This window comes from Erythrolamprus reginae, chromosome 2 (genome assembly GCF_031021105.1).
Source record: "Erythrolamprus reginae isolate rEryReg1 chromosome 2, rEryReg1.hap1, whole genome shotgun sequence".
In the NCBI taxonomy this organism is placed as follows: Eukaryota; Metazoa; Chordata; class Lepidosauria; order Squamata; family Dipsadidae; genus Erythrolamprus; species Erythrolamprus reginae.
The window spans coordinates 231517305-231541349 of NC_091951.1; the positions used below are offsets into that span (position 1 = coordinate 231517305).

At 43.2% G+C, this 24045-nt stretch overlaps 1 protein-coding gene across 1 annotated transcript in view; it reads right to left on the reverse strand.

Moving 5' to 3' along the window:
* Positions 1-22046: 22046 nt before the first annotated feature.
* LOC139159526 (tigger transposable element-derived protein 1-like) overlaps positions 22047-24045 on the reverse strand; it is a 51922-nt gene continuing 49923 nt past the window's right edge. The window contains exon 5 of the mRNA XM_070736837.1: positions 22047-22135. Coding sequence (XP_070592938.1) covers positions 22047-22135 — 89 coding nt within the window. The remainder of the gene's footprint in view (positions 22136-24045) is intronic.

A 24045-nucleotide genomic window follows, 5' to 3' on the forward strand; every position in this document is an offset into this window, starting at 1 on the left:
CGGAGAGGGGCGGCATACAAATCCAATTAAATAAATAAATAAATAAATCTGATCATCTACTGCAACCGTTTGAAAAGCAAAATCAATGCTGAAGCCAAATTCATTTAACGACCATGTTAATAACTTATCACATACAGTTAACAACAATGGCCAAAAAAAGGTAGTAAAATGTGTCAAAACTCACTTAACAAATGTCTCACTTAACAGCTGAAAGTTTGGGATCAATCCTGGTCATAAGTCGAGAACCATCTTTATAGCCCACGGACCAGCACTGACCAATCCGGTTTTGTGACATTATTGTAATGGCACCAGCGAGTGGCTACCGGTTCTTGTGAACTAGTCCGAAGTGGGAGAAACCCAGTTGGCGATAAAATACCAAGGCAAAACAAGGCAAGGCAACAGGAAGAAATGGTTACACCGGATATTTCTATTTGGGAGCAAATGTTATTTATTTAGCCTGCTCTGTGTCATATACATTTATTTATTTATTTATTTAGACTGGTCTATATCATATACATGGCATATACATGGACATTCTAATTTTTTAAGTTTCACCTGTAGCATCACACGATACTAGATTAGAGTTAGACCAGCTGGACATGCAAATCTAGATTCTCAATACAAAGTTATGGGCTTTCTTAACTTAATTTTGATTTTTCATATTATATGGGCTTAGTAGTCAAAATCTTTTCAAAACCAGTTTCTGTGAAAATTTGATGGGCTTAAAAGACCATACATTTAAAGACCATACATTTCATTAGGGGTTTAACGTAGATTTGCCTGCTCCATCTTATTCTTACTAATTGAAAGTTCTAGGTTCATACAGAGGGACCCAGGTGCTCAGTGAGGAGTTCAGAACTTTTTTGGACAGGCATTTAAACTAGGTAAAGGGGACAGAGATGTAACTGACGTGGATGATTTCTGTCCCCGATCAATGATGATAAATCAGTTGCTTGAAGTTTATGAAAAGAGAGCTGTAAATAAAATAGATGTAGTTGTTGATGATAAGGGGAAAACTAATAATGATAATAATGTTCTTAGGGTAATGTGCACGAATGCTCGAAGCTTGAGCAACAAGCTCTGTGAGTTAAGGGCCATAATTAGTGTTGGGCGAACCGAAATCGCAAAGTTCGGGTTCGTACCAAACTTTGCGAAATTCGGTATGCTGAACCCAAACCCGAACTTTTCCAAAGGTTCGGCAAAAGTTTGGGTTCAGGAGCATGCCGAGAAACGCCGCCGCCTGGCTGTCACCTTCCGAAACAGCAGGGGCGCTTCTCGCCATTCTCCCGAATGCCAAGCCCGGAAGTTCGGCAAAAGTTCGGGTTCAGGTTCAGGAGAATGCCAAGAAGCTCTACTAGCCAGCTGTCACCTTCCCAGAAGAGCCGGGGAGCTGTCGGCCAGTCAGGAGGTGCAAACGGAGGTGGGGAATCCCAATAGGGGATTCCAGGGGTGGAGGTTTGACGTCACGGAGACATCCTTCCTGGAGTCCCCGTTTCGGCCGGCCAGAAAGGACGTCTCCGTGACGTCAAAGCTCTGCCCCTGGAATCCCCTATTGGGATTTCCCACCTCCGTTTGCGCCTCTTGACCGGCCGACAGCTACCCGGCTCTTCTGGGCAGGTGAAAAATATTCTAGTCTGTGCAGTCAAAGCAAGCCTGTAGCTTTAACTTTGCCTGTTCAATTCCAGTCTTTACTGATTTAATTGTTGGTTTTGTGGCTTTAAATCTTTGTAAGCAGATAGAAAATGCATCATGCAATGATCAGAGTGGCTCACAGCTGCTCTTGGTTTTTAATGGAAATTGGGTTCTGGAAGGCTGACACCTAGAGTTAAAACCTAATGGGGGTAAAGATTTAGTCCAGTGTTGGCGAAACTTTTTTGATCCGGGTGCCAAAAGGATGTGCTTGCGGGTGATAGGGCGCGTATGTGTACCCACACCTGTAATGCAATGCTCTCTCACCCCCCCGCATGAACACAACCCCCCCTGCGCTGCCCTTCCACATATGCGGACAGGCCTCACTGAAGCCTCCGGATTTCCAATAGGCTTTTAGGGCCTTTTTTTGCCCTTGCCCAGGGTTCAGAAAAGCCTCCTGAAGCCTGGAGATGGCAAAAAAACAGACCAGGAGGCGCCTGTAGTAACTTGGCTCTCCTTCCTGATTTTCAAGAGAGGCTGCTCCAGAGCGGTCCGAAAATGCAATGGCAACTAAACAAACAACAATTAGATCAAAAGAGATCCCCATTCACAATCCCTGAGCTAATATTATCAGTCCGTTCATTTCACAAATAACATTCCCCACAACTAGGTTTCCGAGAAATTTTAGCTAGTAGTCACTTTAGTCCTCAAATAAATCCCCCTTGATTAAGCTTTGGGGAAATCTGAGCTATACTGTACTTCGAATAACTAAAAAAAACCACATTTCAATTCCTCTCCCTCATTGTTAATAATATTTAATTGAGGAAGTGAGGGGATTATTTTAGCACATGTGCTACAATTTGGTGAGGAACCACAAAAAGAGATCAGCTTTGGCCCAGACTCCTTTTCACAGCCCTCCCTTCCCCAGCACTACACTATTATTACATTTTAGTGTAGTGAACTTAACCTTCCTGCCGTGTAAAAATAAGATCCATAGGCTTTGTGAAACTGTTCAGTTAGATTTTGTGAAAGAGGGCAAGATGGTAAAATACAACCCTTTTGGTGGAGATGGGTAGGTATGTACATTTGATCAATAAACTGATCTGTACCAGGCTCCCTATCAATCATCTGCCACACTTTAGGACAGTGTTGCTCAACCTCAGAATTTTTAAGATGTGTGGTCTCTAACTCCCAGAATTCTGTGGGATGCTGGCTAGGGAATTCTGGGAAATGTAGTCCACAATCGGAAAAATTGCTGAGATTAAGAAACACTGCTTTAGAATGTTTTTCGTAAAGTCAGAGAATTAATTTCATAAGCCCGATAAGCGTGTACTTTTGTTTGCTAAAATGTGACCCAATTTTTTAAAAAGTAAAGCATTTCATTTTTGGTGACCTTACACCAAAATTGAATGGGCAATGAGTGATAGTGATGACTTGTTATGGCCTTGAACTTTTTAGACTGGGGGTTAGAAATGCCCATGCCTTTCATTTAGGTTAGGTGACAATAAGTTTTCCAAAGTCTCCATAACAGAGGAGAAAAAACAGATACTCTTTTCACTTAACTCTTCAACCTAACCTTTGCATAGGTCTTAAAATCAGCTGTAGCAAGGAGGATCAGCTGGAAAGAGGATCGATAGAGGGATTTGGAAGAAATGGGCTTAGGTTAAGTCATGGATGATTGAATATGGTTTGTTGAATAAGCCACAAATACTGGCTCATCATATCAGTTGGGTCTTTCAGATTTCACATCACTCACTGACCAGCAAGAGCTCTCTAGGCAAGAGATTTTCAGAATTAACAGCACTCAATTTTAACAAAAATGAACTATAAAATATTAGATTCCGTGGTTTTTAAAAATAACTAATCTAATCTGTTTAGCATACCTAAGTCCTTGGAGAAGGGCGGCATACAAGTCTAATAAATAATCATAACAATAACAATAACAATAATAATACCTCCCAATGCTTACTTCTGACATATTTTCAATATTGTATATCTTTACTAGGCCAGCAAATGCATTCTTGGTCTACTTTTTCTAGCTAATGACTTTCAGATGTTTTAAACTTTACTCAAATGAATAAGTTTTTAAAACTGAATGAATGAAAGAAGAAATACTGTTAGTTGGTTAACTATCTCAGCTATTGTATACATTTGGATTAAAAAATTAACTGTTTTATAATTTTAGAATTATATGCCATCCAGAGTCACTTGGCAGAGATAGATAGCTGTAGAAATAAAAGAAGTAAATAAATTTACAGGTTAAACTTATTAAAAATGTGGATAATCAAGAGAGGGAACCGCATAGTCTTACAAAATTCCTCATCCGTGATTGGCAGAAAGTGCTCTAATAAGTCATCCGATTTGAAGATAATCTTGTCAACACTACTGGCCATCATCTGTGCCATGTCGATATCCATAATGGTGTCCACAGCACTCCTCGCTGAACACAACGTTACTTCCACGCTCTCCGCGGCAGCTTCGATGCTTATATCTAGCATGGTATCCATAATGTCCTTTACTTCAGTTAATTTGGTATAAATAGATTCAATGGCATTTGTCATGATCTGGCAGTGAGAATCCAAAAAGAGAAGAATGAAGAAAATTGACAGAATTAAGCACCAGCGCATATATACTGTATCTTCCTCTCTAAATTTGGGTTACTGTGTTCCCCCAAAGTAAGACCCTGTCTTATATTGTTTTGAACCCTGAAATAAGCGTTTGGCCTTATTGCCAATGGCTTAAAAGCCCGACTATCAGGGGATGTCTTATTTTGGGGGAAACAGGGTATGTGTCATTTTTGCATCCAATTTGAATTTTATTTCTTCAGTTTGCTTTTAGTGCAGCAATTACGTTTAAAAAACAACAACAACAAATATACAGATAGTCCTCAACCTACAACCACAATTGAGCCCAAATTTCCATCATCTAAGCAAGGCAGTTAAGCGAGTTTTATCCCATTTTACATCTTTTGCCATAAAAGTTAAGCAAATTATGTAGTTGTTAAGTGAAACTGACAATGACATTGTCATATGTCAGCTGGTAAGATTAGAAATTGTGATCACACAAGACACAGACAGTGCAACTGTCATCTATACATGCCAATTGCCAAGCACCCAAATTTTGATCATGCAACCATGGGGATGTTGTAATGGTCATTAATTGTGAAAACCTCTTAAGCTACTTTTTCAGTGCCGTTATTAACTTGGAATGGGCACTAAATGAATGGTTGTTAAGTAGAGGACTATATGTGCACAAACCAAATTGATTAGTATGTTCTAGGAATACTGAGCAATGGGTCAGGGTAAGAAATGAAACAAAGATTCCCAAGAAAAAACTTTTATTTATGAAAATACCCGCAAAGCCAGTCAAATGGTTTATAAATCTGGAACTCAATTACCCTGCTAATAGGAATAATGATGATGCTGAACCTAGGGAGCGCATGTCAAATATGGCATGTTTTGGGTAACACACCAGTGTTTACCAACACCTAACAATTATTCTCAAAAGCACATGCTGTTCTCATGCAATTATCTGACATCTTGGGAGCTGCATGAGAATGGGGGTATGTGTGCGTTGCCATGTAGCCTCTGGAGGTTGTGCGAGGGGGCCACGCTCTTGCACAACCTCTGGAGGCTCTAAAAATCAGGCAAGTATCAGATAGTTTTCAGAAGCCACAGAACCTACACAAAAAAAGAATGTGAGGCCTCGTGTGATCTGGAGCTGCCTCAGATAGGCTGCAGAAAAAACACCACCTGAAGGTAAATGACATGGCAGATTCTGAGGAATCGCACAATTGTTTGATACTTTTCAAAATATGTAAAAAATTCTTTCTCATGTGTTTTTGTGTGACACACACACGTAAGAGTCCCCCTCTGAGGGAGATAGGCAATTCAGAAATGTGAATAAATAAAATAAAAACGTTAACTGTTTCCCAAAATTTTGACATGCCAAGCCCAAACGTTTTACCCTCACATAGACCCTACTAAACATAAGGGGCTGTTTTACATTTTTTATAAAAAAGGCAAAAAAAGCATTTTAAAATGTTTGCTGGAGGAATCCTACTAGTCCAAAAATTTGGAAGGTGAAATATTTAAAGGAGAAAATAAAATGTCTTTTTTTCCCACCCATAGGAAGAAAAGGCTGGTTGGCATTTCAGCATGACCTGGTTGGTTCAGCACCTGCTGATAACAGCTATGTCTGAAATCCATTCTCATGAAGTTGATCACTTATCTCTTGTACTGACTATAGTAGAGAGAGAAAGAGAATTTGTGGTCTTCTAAGTCTTGCTGAATTACAGTGCCCTGCATCCTTCACATTCCCTGTCCTAAGGACGTTGGGAGTTTGAAATTCAATGAAATGTAAAATGTCACATTTTGGTTACATGAATCTACACAGATAGATATGATATTTATATTTATTTACTTACTTACTTATTCCAAAACGGAGTCAGAGCTGCTAACACGTAAGATAAATACAACAATAGTAAAATAGGGAAATAGAACAATCAGATTAAAATCAATAATTTAATAAAACAATATCCTAAAAGAACCATGCATACACTGCAGTCAATCTAATATTATGGAAGGTCAAGTGATTACCTGGTCCACCGTCTGTTGCATAATAGGATATTTGTGTTGTAGCCTGTAAAGATTCCTACAGGCAAACATATTTGCAAAAGAAACTGTAAACAGTAAAGATGAAAAAAAGATTTGATTACTTAAAAGATTCCCAGTTATGTTCAACAACTGGATTCTAGTTGCATTTGGTTTTTATGCTACTTAGAATTTACAAAATGCGATATTGTTTTATGCTGCAGTGTAATGATAAAGGAAAGTAATCACATAAAGGTGGGATTGCAATGCTATGCACTCATTTAGGTAAAGGGTGGGTTCTAACTTACCTCGTTGCCATTCGCTTCCTCCTGCGCCATGTGGGCGTGTGCGCGCAAAGCGCAGGGGCCCAAAATTTGCAAAATATTTTTTATAAAAAACCAAAAACAAGATGGCGGCTCATGCGCAGTGCCGGAAACTTGGCTTCTGCGGAAAGCAATAGACATCACAATCTCTGGAACGTTTTAATTTTTAAAAATTGTACTAAGCTACAGTAATTCATCTGTTTTGTCCATGGTCTTGTAATAGGTCTGTATTGTTCTTCACACCCACCCACCCACCCCGGAACTTTAATCCCAGGGAGTAGAAAGTAGGGAACTCAGTCTCGGAAAAGTTCTGGTTCCTCTTGGATTTTGAGATACCGTAAATTGCAAGATACACATGAAAGGGGAGAATTTTGTTAATCAGTAATAGAAGATTCTCTCCCCTCTCCCGCCCACTCTCAATTAATAAAGATCAGAAACTACCGTATATACTCGAGTATAAGCCGACCCGAGTATAAGCCGAGGCACCAATTTTTGCCACAAAAACTGGGAAAACGTATTGACCCGAGTATAAGCCGAAGTTAGAAAATGCAGTGGCTACTGGTAACTTATAAAAATGGAAAACAATAAAATTACATTAATTGAGACATGTTTTAGAATATTTATTTTAAAGAAAACCAGTAAACTAGCTCTGTAAATTTAAAAGAGGGTAAACAAATTAACAATATTAACAATAAATTAAAAAGTAAAAAAAGTAGCTCGATCAGCAACAAAGCTAAAACCTAAGAGTTAAAATCCTTCAAAACTGGATTCCTTCTCATCATTAATTGGATTTACATTATTGTTCTGTTTTTATATATGCTGTGAGCCACCCTGAGTCCTTGGAGAGGGATTGCATACCAATCCAATTAAATAAATAAACAAACAAACAAACAAATTAATAAGTGTATCCAAAGAAGAGCTTCAGCATTAGCTGCTGTGAGGTTATCAGCATAGAAAACCAAATAGATAGATAGATAGATAGATAGATAGATAGATAGATAGATAGATAGATAGATAGAAAGATAGATAGATAGACAGACAGACAGACAGACAGACAGACAGATAGAAAAATAGATAGATAGATAGATAGATAGATAGATAGATAGATAGATAGATAGAAATAGATACAGATAGATACAGATACACACACACACACACACACACACACACGACCTCACCGGCTTCCCATTGCTTTTCCCCTCTCTCGGTTGGAGCAAATGGCTGCCTCGTTTGCTTGAGCCAGGGAGAGGAACTACGGCGTGCGAGAGTGGACAAAAGCTGGTGCCTCCTCGCTCTGGCTCAAGCAATGGCGCCCTCGTGTGGTGACTTTGTCAATGACCTGAGTATACTCGAGTATACTGTATACGGTATATTGCAAACAAAGACCAGGCACTATTCAAAGATGTCTCCGTGGTCATGTGGCTGGCATGACTAAACACCAGAGGCACACTGTTACCTTCCCACGAAAAGTGGTCCCTATTTTTCTACTTGCATTTTTTATATGCTTTCAAAGTGCTAGGTTGGCAGAAGCTGGGACAAGTAACAGGAGCTCATCCTATTATGCGGTACTAGGGATTCGAACCGCTTAACTGCTGACCTTTCGATCGACAAGCTCAGTGTCTTAGCCACTGAGCCACCGCATCCCTACTGACAATCTCAAAAACCATACATTAGAAAACCAAGCCAAAAAGATGAAGAATGACATGGCAAAGAATAGTTTGGAGTGAGCCTACCAGCTATGACCAATTACTTACGTTGAGGTTCAAATATGTGGAGAAGAGGCTCTGTGCTTCTTGCAATACTCTTCATATCCGTCTCTGCCATCTCAAAGACTGCTTGTATAGCTGGATGAGACTGCTTGGCAAAAGTATAGGGAGACAAAACCCACTCATAAGTAGAACCGATTAATGGCACATCACCAAACCTTTGGATGGACACTAAGAAATAAGATACCATAGAGTCACCATCTTGCTGGATTGCAGAACAGCTCTACCTTGCTGAACTGCAGTTAGATCATATTTTCAATGAAGTTACAATTCATGCTGGTATGTAAAACTGAATAAATAGTAAACCGATACTGTTGAACTTTAGTTTCTCAGCACATTATTGTGAGCTTAAAAACAGTACAGTGTAAGAATGTACACTGCTCAAAAAAATAAAGGGAACACTCAAACAAAACACCCGAGATCTGAATGAATGAAAAATTCTCACTGAACACTTTGCTGTGTACAAAGTTGAATGTGCACAACAGCATGTGAAATGGATTGTCAATCAGTGTTGCTTCCTAAGTGGACAGTTTGATTTCACAGAAGTTTGCTTTACTTGGAGTTATATTGTGTTATTTAAGCGTTCCCTTTATTTTTTTTGAGCAGTGTATTTAAGGAGTACAAAAGTTTTCCTCAGCATGTTCTTAAGTCCTTTGATAGTTTTACTGTGATAAAACTAGGAGCCTATGGGCCTGCAGATCTTTATAAATCTATGAAATAGATTAGAAAATCCATGCTGGGTTCTATCCTTGTTACAGTTTGATCCTTAAATGGTATCCTGGCTTCTTCCAGTATTGTTCACTTACATGGTGATCATCTACAATTCTTGTAGGGATTAACTCTGCTCCAGGAGAAGACATGATGATGATAATAATGAGAACAAGCGGGCAGCACTATAGAGAGACAAGATCCCATGCAGTCACCACAGTAATATATCAAATTACATTACACACAATTTTAGCAGCTTTTGCAGGAGGAGGAAGGCCAATTAAATAAGCAAACAAATAAACCCTACTCTATCTCTATACCTCTAATTAAGCAGTATTTATTCCAAACCTGATCTATTTTCACCACAAGAACATCTGGAGATCTCAGATTTAGCTTCAGCTTTAGCGGTGAGGTCAAAAGATTCCTCACCACTAATATTTGATTCCATACATTTAGCTTACTGTAATGTGATTTGTTTGCTTTGGGCTGATCTTTATTCTTGCACTTTTGCCAACTAGCTGTGTTTGTACAAATTATTCAGGTTTTGATTCTTATTATTTACAAGTCAATAGCTCGGGTGTTTTCGACCAAAGACTTACACCCTCAACAAAGCAAATGTTTTAACCCTGATTCTACAGTTATCAGCATAACTTTCTTTCAAAGTAATCAGAAATTGTTGGCATTTCTGAGCATTACAGGTAGGTCTCAACTTACCACAATTGAACCCAAACTTTATGTTGTTAAATGAGAAATTTGTTACATGAGTTTTGCCTCATTGTATTACTTTCCTCACCCATTTTGTTAAGCAAATCACTTCATTTCTTAAATTAGCAACACAGTTAAGTGAACCTGGTTTCCCAGCTGACTTTGTTTTTCAGATCGCAAACTGTTGTAAGGCAAAGACTGCTAATTTCTTGCAACTAAAGCAATATAGCCACAGAATTTCAGACACAGGATTTTAAAGAGAAACCAAATAATTCTGCAAAACAAGCTAAAGGGGGAAAAAACCCCACCAGGATACAGCCAAATATGGCCCCCTTTAAAAAACTCAATGAAACTAAGTTTCTGGGAAATACCTCCTCTCTTAAAATATAGCAAAGTTATGTTGGCTCCGGAGCATTTTGGTGGCATTGTTGCACAATGTAACATCCACACTGCAGAAGGCCAAGATGCTATATCTGACAAAAGTCAAATATTTTACTAAAACCTAAACCCAAATTATAAGGATAAATCATCTCTTCCACCGATGCCCAACATGTGTTATTCAAAAGGACACAATGCAATCGACTTATCTCTGAATGAGCAATTTCCATTCAACTATCAAGCCTGGGAGACCAACACTTTGCAAAAAATTTATTAGTTTTGCTTTGCAGAGTCATTTAAAAAGAAAACAGAAAGACCAACTTTAAACCACATTTCAGGTGGGGAGGAAAGCAACTCAGGTTGGTCATACATACCTCAAAGCCAACGATAAAGCCATTTCCGGCCTCAGTGGTCTTTATATACTTATAAAAACATGAAAAGGAAGAGTCGGGCTATCATTGACTGACAGTTCCGAAAAGCAATCAAAAGCTTCTTCCACTGCTGAATGGGAGATAAGGTAAATTGTGTTGGGAAAGGCAATGGCTGCAATTCTATACTGTATTCCTTTAAAAACCCACAATCAGGTTGACTAAGAATTATGTTAACTAGAATTAAAACCATCCAGAGGAGCCCATGCTAGAAAAGGTAGCTATAAATTTACAGTGACCATATCTGTCCTTTATTAAAAAGGGCAATCTTTTACTTTTTAAAAAAAACCTTGTCCTTTAGATTTTTTTAAAAATTAATCCTTATTTTGGGTCTTGCTATTTCATTTTTCTTTATACTACAGAGTTATAAACACAAAGAATTAAATGTTTGTATTCTTATGAACCTCTTTCAGATTTATCCCTTCTGGGGATTATACTTTATTTTTTTCCAAGGGGGGGAGCGTGCAAGACCGGCGGCAATGGAGCGAGACTACGCGCTCCATTGCTGCTGCCGGAATAGTGCTTCCACCCATTCTGGGTCGTGCCCATCCCTACGTAGCGCAGTCTCCTGGAGTTCCGCATTCCCTGCAGGCTTTTCACAGCCACCTACCAACTCACCTCTGGAGGTGTCTGGAACTGGTTCTTCGTCATTACGTTGCAGCTCCTGGGGAAGGAAGGAAAGGCCAAACTGTCCTCTGGAGAATCCTGTGGACGACAATGATCCCATTCTCCATTAAGGACACCAGTCCCTGCTGACTTGCGGCTGCTGCTGCTCCCTGACCCCATTTGAGCTGACATCGAATCCTGCAAATGAAGATACGGAGGCTAAATCCTAAGCTTTCTGCGTCCCAGTAAGATTGAGAAAGGACAGTGTGCATCAGGCCCTATGGGCCAACAGCAACCCTTAAGGTTAGGGCGATGCCTTCATTCCTGATGGGAGGGGGAGAAAGCTTTTGCAAGCCTTAAGCTTAGAAGGATATCTACCATAATTTCTCCCCCTCCGATCAGGAGTCAAGGCATCACCGAGACCCTAACGCTCACCCTCTGCCCCCCTGGCCAAAGGTTTCTTACCTCCGAGGGCTCTCGCCGCCAGATGGTATAGGTCGTCTCTCTGGGGAAGAAAACAAAGGGGACAAAGATCAAAAGCAGCCATGGCCCATTTTGCAAAAGTGGCCATGTGGAGGCTCCAAGAGCCCTTCCAGCTGGCCTGCCAAGGGGTTTGGCCTGCCAGTGGGACTGCCCTGTGTCACCTGTCCTTTGACACAAGCAGCAGCAGCAGAAGCAGAGACACCTCCCCTCTGCACGTTTTTTTACCTACTCTGAACACTGGCTGCTTTCTCCATCTTGTGGCTCCTGAAATGAGAATGCAAATATTATATCTATTGCCATAATTTCTTGGCAGGATGTCTGCCATTATAGTAGGGAGGGGGTCTTACCAGTGGCCTTACCATTTCCTTAATGGACTCCACAATAGGGGAGAGCCCTGGAGTCCATTTGGTTGGGATCACCATCCTGGGGAGAGAACGAAGGGCCTGGCATTCAGGTAGGGCAACAACCAAGGACTGCCCAAACAGCCCAGCCACCAATATTGGATCCTAACAACATTCAAAATATTATTGCCCAATACTATATAACAGTGTATGGATGCTTTTCAGCAAATGGCTGTTTTTCCACTCTACATGGTGATTACCGGAGCTTGCTCTAGTCACCCACAAAACCAGGCCCAGCCTCTGCTGAACCAGCCTTCTTTGCAACACAAATCTTTGGAGGATTAGAGGATCATAATTATTCAGATACCTCAGATAATGAGAGCCAAGCCTCAGCAATGGAAGAGGCAGAGTGTCAGGATGAGGCCCTCTCTGCTGATGAAGCTTTACCAATAGAGCAGCCTACTCCTGCAGGCCTTTTTCCACCAGCCTTATTTAAATCACTTCTCCAGAAGGCTACGACTGCTTCTGGCCTGGCCACGCCTCCTATCACAGGAACTGGAAACAAAGCTTCTACTTCCATTCCATATATTGCTGAACAAGTCCAGGCAGTGGCCCTTATTCCAGCTCCTCAGCTGTTCATTGATAACATTCAGAAGCAGTTCACTGTTCCTGTGGCAGACTCAATACCTCCAACTTTTGACAAGAAGCATTTCAATGTAGCTCTTGAGCTAGCAAACTTGCTCAAGCCCCTAACCCAGTGATGGGCAACCTTTTGAGCTTGGTGTGTCAAAATTCGCCAAAAAACTGAGCATAACTCGGGTGGTGTGTCACCTTGAGAAAAAAACTGGGCGGCATAGAAGTATATATATATATATATATATATATATATATATATATATATATATATATATAGGTAGGTAGGTAGATATATAGGTAGATAGGTAGGTAGGTAGGTAGATAGACAGATAAACAAACAAAAAATAAATATAAATATAAATAAATAATAAATCCCTTCTTTTTTATTAAAAGAAATTAATAATAAAACCAAACCAAACTCTATTACTATTAAAACTAAAACAACCAGCAAATTCAAAAACATAACTATTAATAAAAACAGGTGAGGGTTGGGGGTTTTCTTTCTCTGTTATTATTTAAGTGCTTTTACCATATGCTTTAAATCAGTGATTTTCAACCTTTTTTGAGCCGCGGCACATTTTTTACATTTACAAAATCCTGGGGCACACCACCAACCAAAATGACACAAATCTAATAAATAAATAAATAAATAAATAAATAAATACATACATACATACATACATACATACATACATACATACATACATAAATAACCCCCTCATATATACAATCCCATGTAACATCCCCTTATAAATACAGTGGTACCTCGAGATACGAGTTTAATTCGTTCCGGACCTGGGCTCTTAAGTCGAGCAGCTCTTATCTCGAACGACTTTTCCCCATAGGAATTAATGTAAATAATTTTAATTGGTTCCAGCCCTCAAAAAACTCACAAAGTTAGTCTAAATTATGCAGAAAGACATGTTTTTAATGAAGAAATGTACATGTACATATAAATGAATAATGAAGTTTCTTTCATTTAACTTGTAAACTTTCTTAAACTTTTAAATTTACATATGTTCAACTTCTCTGCCACCCAATCCTGTAGGAAAGAGGTCCCCTACCCTTTTTGCACCAGGGACCGGCTTTAAGCGATCAAGAGAGGAATGGGTGAATGAATGGACGGAGGGTGGGAAGGAAGGAAGGAAAGAGGGAAGGGACAGGAACAGAGGAAGGAAGCAAGGAAACTTATGAAAGGGGAGAGTAAGAGAGGAATGAGTGAAGGGAGGGAGGGAGGGAAGAAGGTGGGAAGGAGAAAGAAAAGAAGAAATAGAGGAAGGGAAGGTAAAAGAGAGAAAGAAAAAGAGCAAAAAAGAAAGAAAGAAAGAAAGAAAGAAAGAAAGAAAGAAAGAAAGAAAGAAAGAAAGGGGGAAGGGACAGGAACAGAGGAAGGAAGCAAGGAAACTTATGAAAGGGGAGAGTAAGAGAGGAATGAGTGAAGGGAGGGAGGGAGGGAAGAAGGTGGGAAGGAGAAAGAAAAGAAGAAATAGAGGAAGGGAAGGTAAAAGAGAGAAAGAAAAAGAGCAAGAAAGAAAGCTGCAAGCACCCCCCCGAGCCCCCCAGGCCGGCTGCAACCTTTTAAAACACGCGCGCCGCTTCGCAGCTGTCTCTTGAAGCCGAACGCGGAAGTTAGCGTTTGGCTTCAGGAGACAGCTCCTTGGCGCTTGTATCTCGAATTTGGGCTTGTAAGTAGAACAAAAATATCTCTCCCCTCCCAGCTCTTATCTCGAGTTGCTCTTAAGTAGAGCAGCTCTTATGTCGGGGTTCCACTGTACAGTCAATCATCAATCATCCCTCCTCAAATTTATACCACTGTCTCATTTCTGGGTATTTCTCCTGTCTTTCCCCCTTTTCTCTCATGTTTCTCATTTCTCTCTCTTCCTCCCTTTTCCCCTCATTCCTTCTCCCTCTCACTTCTCCTCTTTTTCCATCCCTGTCTCTTTCCCCCCCTTATGTGTGTGTGTGTATACACTCGAACCATTTCCAAAACCAGTTGAGGGCTGGGTTTTTTTAATCATTAAATTCTTTTCAAAAACAGGTGTGGGCTGGGGGTGGGTTCTTATTATTTGGATGCTTTTTACCATATGCTTCAAAAATCACCTCTCTCTCTCTTTTGTTTCTCTCTCCTCTCATTCTCTGCCTCAATCATTTTCTCATTTCTCCTTTTTTCTCCCCTTTTTGTTCTCATTTCTGTCGCTCTCCTTTCCTCTCCCTATCTGTCTTGCTTTCTCTTGCTATCTTTTTTCTCTCTTGCTTTCCTTCTCTCTCTCTCTTGTTCTCTTATTTTCTTTCTCTCTCTCTCTTGTTCTTTCTCTCTCATGCTTTCTCTTGTTCTTTTAAAATTTTTTAAAAAGTGTGGGCGCACGCTACTACGCATGCGTGAGTTCTGACATCCATAATTCGCTACCCCTCCTCTCTCTCTTTCTCTCTCCTCCTTCCTCTCTCATCTCTCTTCCCTTTCTCTCATTCCCTTTCTCTCTATCCTTTCTATCTCTCACTCTTTCCTTCTCTCCCTCCCTTTCTCTCTTTCTTTTCTCTCATTCCCTCTTTCTCTCTCTCCTTTCTATCTCTCACTCTTTCCTTCTCTCCCTCCCTTTCTCTCTCTTTCCTTTCCCTCATTCCCTCTTTCTCTCTATCCTTTCTATCTCTCTTTCCTTCTCTCCCTCCCTTTCTCTCTCTTTCCTTTCTCTCATTCCCTTTCTCTCTATCCTTTCTATCTCTCACTCTTTCCTTCTCTCCCTCCCTTTCTCTCTTTCCTTTCTCTCATTCCCTCATTCTCTCTATCCTTTCTATCTCTTTCCTTCTCTCCCTCCCTTTCTCTCTCTTTCCTTTCTCTCATTCCCTTTCTCTCTATCCTTTCTATCCTGGCGGAGCGATATGGGATGAGCAGTTTAATGTGTAAGCAAAGTAGGACCCCGGGTAAATAGCCCTGGGAGTAAAATTAAAATTGCAACCGGCGCAATTTTTTAAAAAATTGGTGCAAAACAAAATTAAGGGGAGAGGAAAAATAATAATAATAATTGCAGTTGCTGTACTTGCAGTCGGTGGGAAATTGGAAAGCGGGGAGATTTGCATCTTCACCACTCTAAGCTCCCTGTTTCTCCGGCGTGTCACCTAAAATGGCTCCGCGTGTCAGTGCTGACACGCGTGTCATAGGTTCGCCATCACTGCCCTAACCTATCACCTACAGTTAACAACAATGGCAAAAAAAAAAAGATAGTAAAATGGGGCAAAACTCACTTAAAAAATGTCTCACTTAACAGCTGAAAGTTTGGGTTCAATTCTGGTCATAGGTTGAGAACCACCTCTATAACTCATAGAAGCTTTCCTAGGGCTAAGATTCCAGGCTTTCCCTCCCATCTGTCCATCCACTCCCAGCTCCCAAATTTCCAATTTCTCTTCCCTCCAAGAATATAAACAGGAAAGAGGCCCCCTGTGTTATTGATTGATGGTTATAAGAGCCAATCAGCATTCACTGAATTTGTGGGTAATAGGAAATGGCCTTTCCCAACACAAGGCCTCCAAATCAGGCCTGAGATGAGAGATGTTGAGATGTGGTCCATGCTGTTTGTCCTCCTGTAATTCCCCCCAGGATGAGACAGGCAATGTTTTCAATGGTTTGCATCAGGGGTAGGTTCCAACTTCCCTCGCTGCTGGTTCGCATGGGTGCGCTTCGTGGGAGGGCCAGTTCTTCGTGGGCACACATGCACAGTAAGAAAAAAATCCCCTCCCCCCCAAAAACCCCAAAGCCAAAAAACCAAAAATGTGGCTCCATATGCACAGTACAGGAACTTGGCTTCTGCACCTGCTCAGGAGGAAAAACATTTTTAAAATGTGGTGGGAATTTTTTTTTATTTTTAAAGATGGTGGTGCCCATGGACCGGCACTGACCAATCCGGTTTTGTGACATTATCATGACGGCACCAGCGGGTGGCTACCGGTTCTTGTGAACCAGTACAAACTGGGAGAAACCCACCTCTGGTTTGTACACTTTTTGCAGTGAAGAGAGACACACAAACACAAAAGCCCATAATTAACTATGAGTAGGTTTATGATGGCGATAAAATACCAAGGCAAAACAAAGCAAGGCAAAAGGAAGGAATTATTACACCGGATATTTCCATTTGGGAGCAAATTTTATTTATTTAGACTGGTCTATATCATATACGTGGCATATACATGGATATTCTAATTTTTCAAGTTTCACCTGCAGCATCACATGATGCTAGATTAGTTAGACCAGCTGGACATGCAAATCCAGATTCTCAATACAAAGTTATGGACTTTCTTAACTTAATTTTGATTTTTCATATTATATGGGCTTAGAAGTCAAAATCTTTTAAAAATCAGTTTCTCTGAAAATTTGATGGGCTTAAAAGACCATACATTTCATTAGGGGTTTAACATAGATGTGGCTGCTCCATCTTATTCTTATTTATCTGAAAGTTCTAGGTTAACATTTGTTTTAAATTATTATAGATGTATAGACATTTGGTCCTACCTCAAGGCATTGTTTTAAACCAGGGGTCTCAAACTCAATTTACCTGGGGGCCGCTGGAGGTAGAGTCTGGGTGAGGCTGGGTCACATCAGGTTTTCCCCCAAAAAAGCTCTTACAAAAACATTCCAATGTTATCAAATGTCTTTATTTTTTCATCTTATTTTATGTTTAAAAATAAAAATAAATTAACAAATTCATAAGAAAAATAAAAATAAATCAGTAATAAATAAAAAAAATGAAAATGATAATAATAATAATAATAACAACAACAACAACAATAATAATAATACAGCAGATATAGAAGACTGAAGAAACCACATATACTGTAGTTGCTGACTAGAGAAATGTAATTAGTATTATTGAGATTCAAATGTCTGTATTAATAGTTCTTTAACATTTAACTTTCTGAACATGAATGGAACATTGAACATGAACTGTTTTGAACGTGGCTTCTTCTCCCTACTTCTTACTGCTAGAGATCTGGCAGCTCTTACTCTTGCATAGCCAAGCCACATTTGGTTTAAGGGAGGAAGCAGTTGAGATCCTGCATAGGGCTTGAAGATGCTCATCAGTAAGTCTGGACCTTTACTTGGATTTGTTAAATCAGAAGCTGGAGGCCGAGGAAGGTTAACAGCTCTTTATTGGCAATCAGGAACAGTTGAAGTGACCAGCTCGCAGGTAGGAAGTGACTGCTGGCTACCGGCTAAAGCTGCGCCTTATATACCTTGCTGGCGCGGGGAAAACAGCCGTGAGTTACTCTTTTTTAAACTTTCGCGCCAAGGTTTCCCTTGGCCGCGACTTAAGCCAATCAGCGGTTACCTTTATTTAAAAGTACAAACATAACACCCTTCCCCCCATAGCTTGAACAATCTGTCAATCATTTAGATATGTGACGTAGTCTTGTAGCCTGATTGGTGGCTTGCCGACTCGCCCAGACCTGCGCAGTTCAGTTTGCAGGGAGTTGTCCTCCTGGTCGGCTGGCTCCTGTGCTGCTCCGTCCTGGTAAAGATTGTCTTGCCCTATGGACGTAGAAGTGGCCTTTCCAACGCCAGCCGCCAGTGTTGTATCTGCTCAGTTACAGCCGCAGATTAGAGCCGGGCGATAGGCGTCCCTATCCAGGGTGCTGATTGGCCGCCAGCCCGTAGTTACAATGTAAGCGGGAAGTTTCTCTCTGCGGGATTGGGTGCTGCCTCAGGCAGCTTGTTATATATAAGCCTGTGTGTGTATTATTTGCTTAAGTCTGTACCTGCCAGGCCTGGCATGAGTTCTGTAATAAACTTCTGAGTTAACTGTGGCCTCTATTACATTGGCGACGAGGTAGCGAGCCTATGCTGAAGATTGACAGTGGAGACAGTAAGTCAGGATGTCTGTGCATTTAACATTCCCCCCCTTTGATCCTCAAGGGGAGACGTGGGACTCCTATGTCGCCCGTTTTGATTGTTTCCTGATCTCAAATGGATACCAGGACATTTCTGGGGATAGAAAGAGGTCCTATTTTTTGGGGTTTTGTGGACCCGATATGTTTGAAACAGCTCGTGCCCTGTTTGCCCCAGTTTCCATCCATGATGTGACTTGGGATGATTTCTTGAAAACGTTACAAGATCATTATGCCCCTGCCCCTTCGAGGTGTGCTCGTCGCTACACTTTTTATCAGCGAAATCAAGCCGAAGGGGAGTCTATTAATGACTTTCTGGCTGCTCTCCGTAGAGCGGCATTATATTGTGAGTTTGGGGACCTTAATGACTACCTTTTGGATAGACTAGTTTTCGGAGTCAGAGACGGTCGCCTCAAGCGGCGTATCCTGGCGATCCGGGATTTAACCTTTCAAGCTGCAGTGGCGGAGGCTCGTGCTTTCGAGTTATCTACACAATCTTTGGCTTCTATGGACAGCTCAGTTAATGCCACGCAAAAGGCAGCCACTGTCTCGGATAAACCCAAGCTGGCCCCGGAGGAGGTGGGCGATTTAGGGGGCGAAGAAGATGAAGAGGTCTGCAGATTGGCTACTAATCGGGCTAGGGAAGCACCGACGGGACGTCCTCGTCCTCCTTTGTCGCCGTGCCGTGGCTGTGGGGGGGGTCATTATCGTTCAAATTGCCCGTCCCGAGATGTGGCATGTTGGCGGTGTGGTGCCAAAGGTCACATCGCCAGAGTTTGCCGGTCTCGTAGATCCCCGGCTGCCCCGTTCCGAGAGCAGCGTGAGTTTTCTGGCTTCAATTCTCGGGGTCAAAGACGGTTTCCCCCCCCTAGAAGAGATGACTGCAACGCGGTGTACAGCTGCACTCGTCCGGTTTCGTCTTATGTCAGGAGGACCGCCGGCTCGGCTGAGAAAATTTCTGTGGTGGTTCAATTAGGGGGTTCTCGTTGCAACATGCAAGTAGACACCGGATCTGCTCATTCATTAATTTCATGGGCCACCCTCAAGCGCTGTTTCCCTGCATGGAGGAAGAGTCGCCTGCTGCCCTGCGCTTTGAGCCTGAGGGATTACCAAGGAGCTGCAATTCCTATCATTGGAGAAGGCCGTTTTGCAGTCCGCTTCAAGACTTTCGCTGGTAGACTGCCTCTCGTAGTGGTGGATGGACCCTTTGCCAGCCTGCTCGGACTGGACTGGTTCTCTTCTCTGGGACTCTCCGTTGAGGGGGTTAATGCTATCGTGGGGGAGTCGGGGTTTGAACAGCTGGCACGGGAGTTCCCTGCCGTTTTTGACAGCAATTTGGGTCAGTATACTGGCACCCCCATCTCGTTCAATTTAGATCCTAAGGTTCCAGCAGTTCGTTTAAAGGCCCGACGTGTCCCTATTCCCCTCCGTCCTAAGGTGGATGCAGAGTTGGACAGATTAATTGCCCAGGGGGTTTTAGAGCCGGTAGATCAGGCTGCATGGGAGACCCCTGTGGTGATTGCTTTCAAGGGGGATGGGGGAATCAGATTGTGTGGGGATTATAAGTGCTCTGTGAATCGTGCATTGGCCCACCATTCATACCCCTTGCCAGTGGTGCAACAGCTGCTACATACTCTGGGGGAGGGTCGGGTGTTTGCCAAGCTCGATCTCTCCCAAGCTTACCAGCAGCTCCCCGTAGACCCCCTGACAGCCGAGGCCCAGGCGATCATCACCCATAGGGGGGTATTTAAGTGCCACAGACTGCAATTCGGGGTTTCCATCGCCCCCGGCATCTTCCAAGGTTTGATGGAGCGCCTGTTATATGGACTGGAAGGAACTGTGCTGTATTTCGACGATGTTCTGGTGTCGGGGAGTTCCACAGACGAACTAATGACTCGAGTAAGGAGGGTTTTGGCTAAATTTAAGGAAGCTGGGCTTTGAAAGCTAAGAAATGCGTGTTTGGGGTGCCCAGGGTCGAGTTCCTGGGTTTCACGGTGGATGGGCAGGGAATACACCCCACTCCTGAAAAGATTCGTGCCATCAGGGATGCCCCCAGGCCACAGTCCAAGGGGGAGCTCCAGGCGTTCCTGGGTTTGCTAAATTTTTATGCGGTCTTCATCCCGCATAAAGCATCGGTGGCTGAGCCTCTGCACAGACTTCTGGACAAACAGTCCCCTTGGCATTGGGGAAGGAGGGAGGAAGCCGCGTTCTTGGGGGTTAAGGAGTTACTCACTTCTAATAACATCCTGGCTCAATACTCACCTGGACTGCCCCTGGTACTCACCTGCGACGCTTCTCAATATGGGGTGGGCGCAGTCTTAAGCCACAGACTGCCAAATGGTACAGAAGCTCCCCTGGCTTTCTTCTCCCGCACACTGGCTAAAGCGGAACGTAATTACGGCCACATCGACAAGGAGGCGCTGGCTCTGATTGCTGGAGTCCGAAGATTCCACGAGTACCTGTATGGCCGTCACTTCGAACTGGTGACTGACCACCAGCCGTTATTGGGATTATTGTCTGGGTCCCGTCAAAGCCCTGTAGTTATCTCCCCCAGGATGTCACGATGGATAGTTTTTCTTGCTAACTATAGTTACACTTTATCATACAAACCTGGGCGCCATATATCTCATGCAGATGCCCTTAGCAGATGCCCCCTGGCCGAAGTTTTAGTGGACCCCGCACCTGCATGTTCTGTCTTTGCGCTGTCAGAAGGAGGTCATATTTTATCTGCAGCCGAGGTAGCCTGGGAAACTGGGCGGGATTTCATCTTGTCCCAAGTGAGGCAATGGGTGTTAAGGGGGTGGCCTGTCTCAGCCCCTGCCGAGGAGTATGTGCCTTTCTTCAGGTGTCGAACCGAGTTCTCTGTGGAAAGGGGGATTCTGCTGAGAGGGTGCAGGGTGGTAATTCCGAGTAGGCAGCGCAGCCAGGTATTAGCTCTCTTGCATGATGGCCATCCAGGCATTGTGCGCATGAAAAGCCTGGCAAGGGATTACGTGTGGTGGCCGGGGCTGGATAAGGGGGTAGAACAAAGAGTGGCAGATTGTAGGACATGCCAAGAGCACCGGCCTTTCCCTCCCCGGGGGGAGCCATTGGCCTGGGAGCCGCCTGCGGGCCCCTGGGCTCGGATACATATTGATTTAGCCGGCCCCTTCATGGGGCAGTCTTTCCTGGTAATGGTGGACGCACACTCTAAGTGGGTGGAGGTGGTGCACCTTAAATCCACACAGTCACAAACGATTATAGAGGCCCTGATGACAGTATTTGCCACACAGGGGTTCCCAGACCTCCTGGTTTCGGACAACGGCCCGCAATTCACATCTGTACTGTTCGAGTCGTTCTTGGCATCGGTGGGCATTCGCCACGCGCTGACCTCGCCTTGGCACCCGGCCAGTAATGGGCAGGCGGAACGGGCAGTGAGGTCAGTCAAGGAGTCTTTAAAGAAGATGACTGGGGGTTCATGGCAGAAAAGGTTGGCAGATTTGTTATTAGCACAGCACACGACACCCTGTGTGGCCACTGGCAAGACCCCTGCAGAACTATTAATGGGTCGCAAACTTCGAATAGTTTTAGATAGGCTTCATCCGTGGTATTCACAGTCGGTGCCCTGGCCAGAAACCCCGGCCAGGAAGGTGAAAGTAGGTGACAGGGTGTTTGCGCGCTCATATTCTGGAGAGCAGAATTGGGCTGAAGGAGAAATAAGCAGGGAGCTGGGTCCCAGGTCATTTGAGGTCATGTTAAGGGATGGCCGAGTGTGGAGGAGACATTTGGACCAAATTCGGTCAGACAAGGGAATGGATACTGGCGAGGAAAGAGGTCAAGGCCACCCCGGAATCGTTATGGAGGAAACCCTAAACCGGGGCGGAAGTAATGGGGGAACTGACAGCTCGGCAGAAGCCTCGCCGTTTGTAAGCGAGGGAAGCAGAGAGGCGAGTCCGGAGACCAGGGAGGAACAAGAAATAGAGCCACGGAGATCGGGACGTCTTTGTAAGAGACCGGAATATTTGAAAGATTATGTATGTGCTAACGAAAGGGATAGGAGTGTTGTATCTGCTCAGTTACAGCCGCAGATTAGAGCCGGGCGATAGGCGTCCCTATCCAGGGTGCTGATTGGCCGCCAGCCCGTAGTTACAATGTAAGCGGGAAGTTTCTCTCTGCGGGATTGGGTGCTGCCTCAGGCAGCTTGTTATATATAAGCCTGTGTGTGTATTATTTGCTTAAGTCTGTACCTGCCAGGCCTGGCATGAGTTCTGTAATAAACTTCTGAGTTAACTGTGGCCTCTATTACAGCCAGGGTTCCAGGGCAGCCGCCGCTGGATGCCAGAAGAGGATGCGCTGAGTAGTCTGGTTGGTTTTGGTAATTCCCATGTGTTTGATCTACGGGAAAAATGTCATTGTTACTTTGTGTTATTTATTTATTTATTATTTATTTATTACTTAGATTTGTATGCCGCCCCTCTCCGAAGACTCGGGGCGGCTCACAACATGTAAAAAACAAATCATAAGCAACCAGACAAATTTAAAACATTTAAATATTTTTAAAAAACCCCATATGCTAACAGTCACACACACAGACATACCATGCATAAATTAAACGTGCCCAGGGGGAGATGTTTCAGTTCCCCCATGCCTGACGGCAAAGGTGGGTTTTAAGGAGTTTACGGAAGGCAGGAAGAGTAGGGGCAGTTCTAATCTCCGGGGGGAGTTGGTTCCAGAGGGCCGGGGCCGCCACAGAGAAGGCTCTTCCCCTGGGGCCCGCCAACCGACATTGTTTAGTTGACGGGACCCGGAGAAGGCCCACTCTGTGGGACCTAATCGGTCGCTGGGATTCGTGCGGCAGGAGGCGGTCTCGGAGATATTCTGGTCCGATGCCATGAAGGGCTTTAAAGGTCATAACCAATACTTTGAATTGTGACCGGAAATTGATCGGCAACCAATGCAGACTGCGGAGTGATGGTGAAACATGGGCATACCTAGGTAGGCCCATGACTGCTCTCGCAGCTGCATTTTGCACGATCTGAAGTTTCCAAACACTTTTCAAAGGTAGCCCCATGTAGAGAGCATTACAGTAGTCAAACCTCGAGGTGATGAGGGCATGAGTTAACTCACTTGGATGTCGTTTTCTGATTTGGTCTATGTGTCTGCGCCAGATTTTCCCATTGGCTGGTTGGATCGTGTATGATTTGGGGCCGGTTTTGGATTCAATTGTCCCCTCTCTCCAGTGGAGATTTGAGTCAAAGTCTTTTGCATAGACTGGGTCGCCCATTTTAAAAGTCCGTTCTGGTTCCGTTGTATGCTTATCTTTCCTTTCGGAATACTCTGGGTGAATTCTGTCCAGCTGGGAACGGAGTTTCCTCCCCATGAGAACTGGACTTTTGTTTGTGCTGGCCGACGGGGTGATGTCCTGGACTAATAGGAATTCGCCCAGCTGCTGTTGCCATTCTCCAGGTGCTGACCGGTGCAGGGCTTCTTTTGTGAACCTCACCATGCGTTCAAACCGGCCACTAGCGGCCGGGAAATTGGGAGATATTAATGCATGTCGGATCCCCCTTTCGGCCAGGAAGACCTCCATTTGCCTG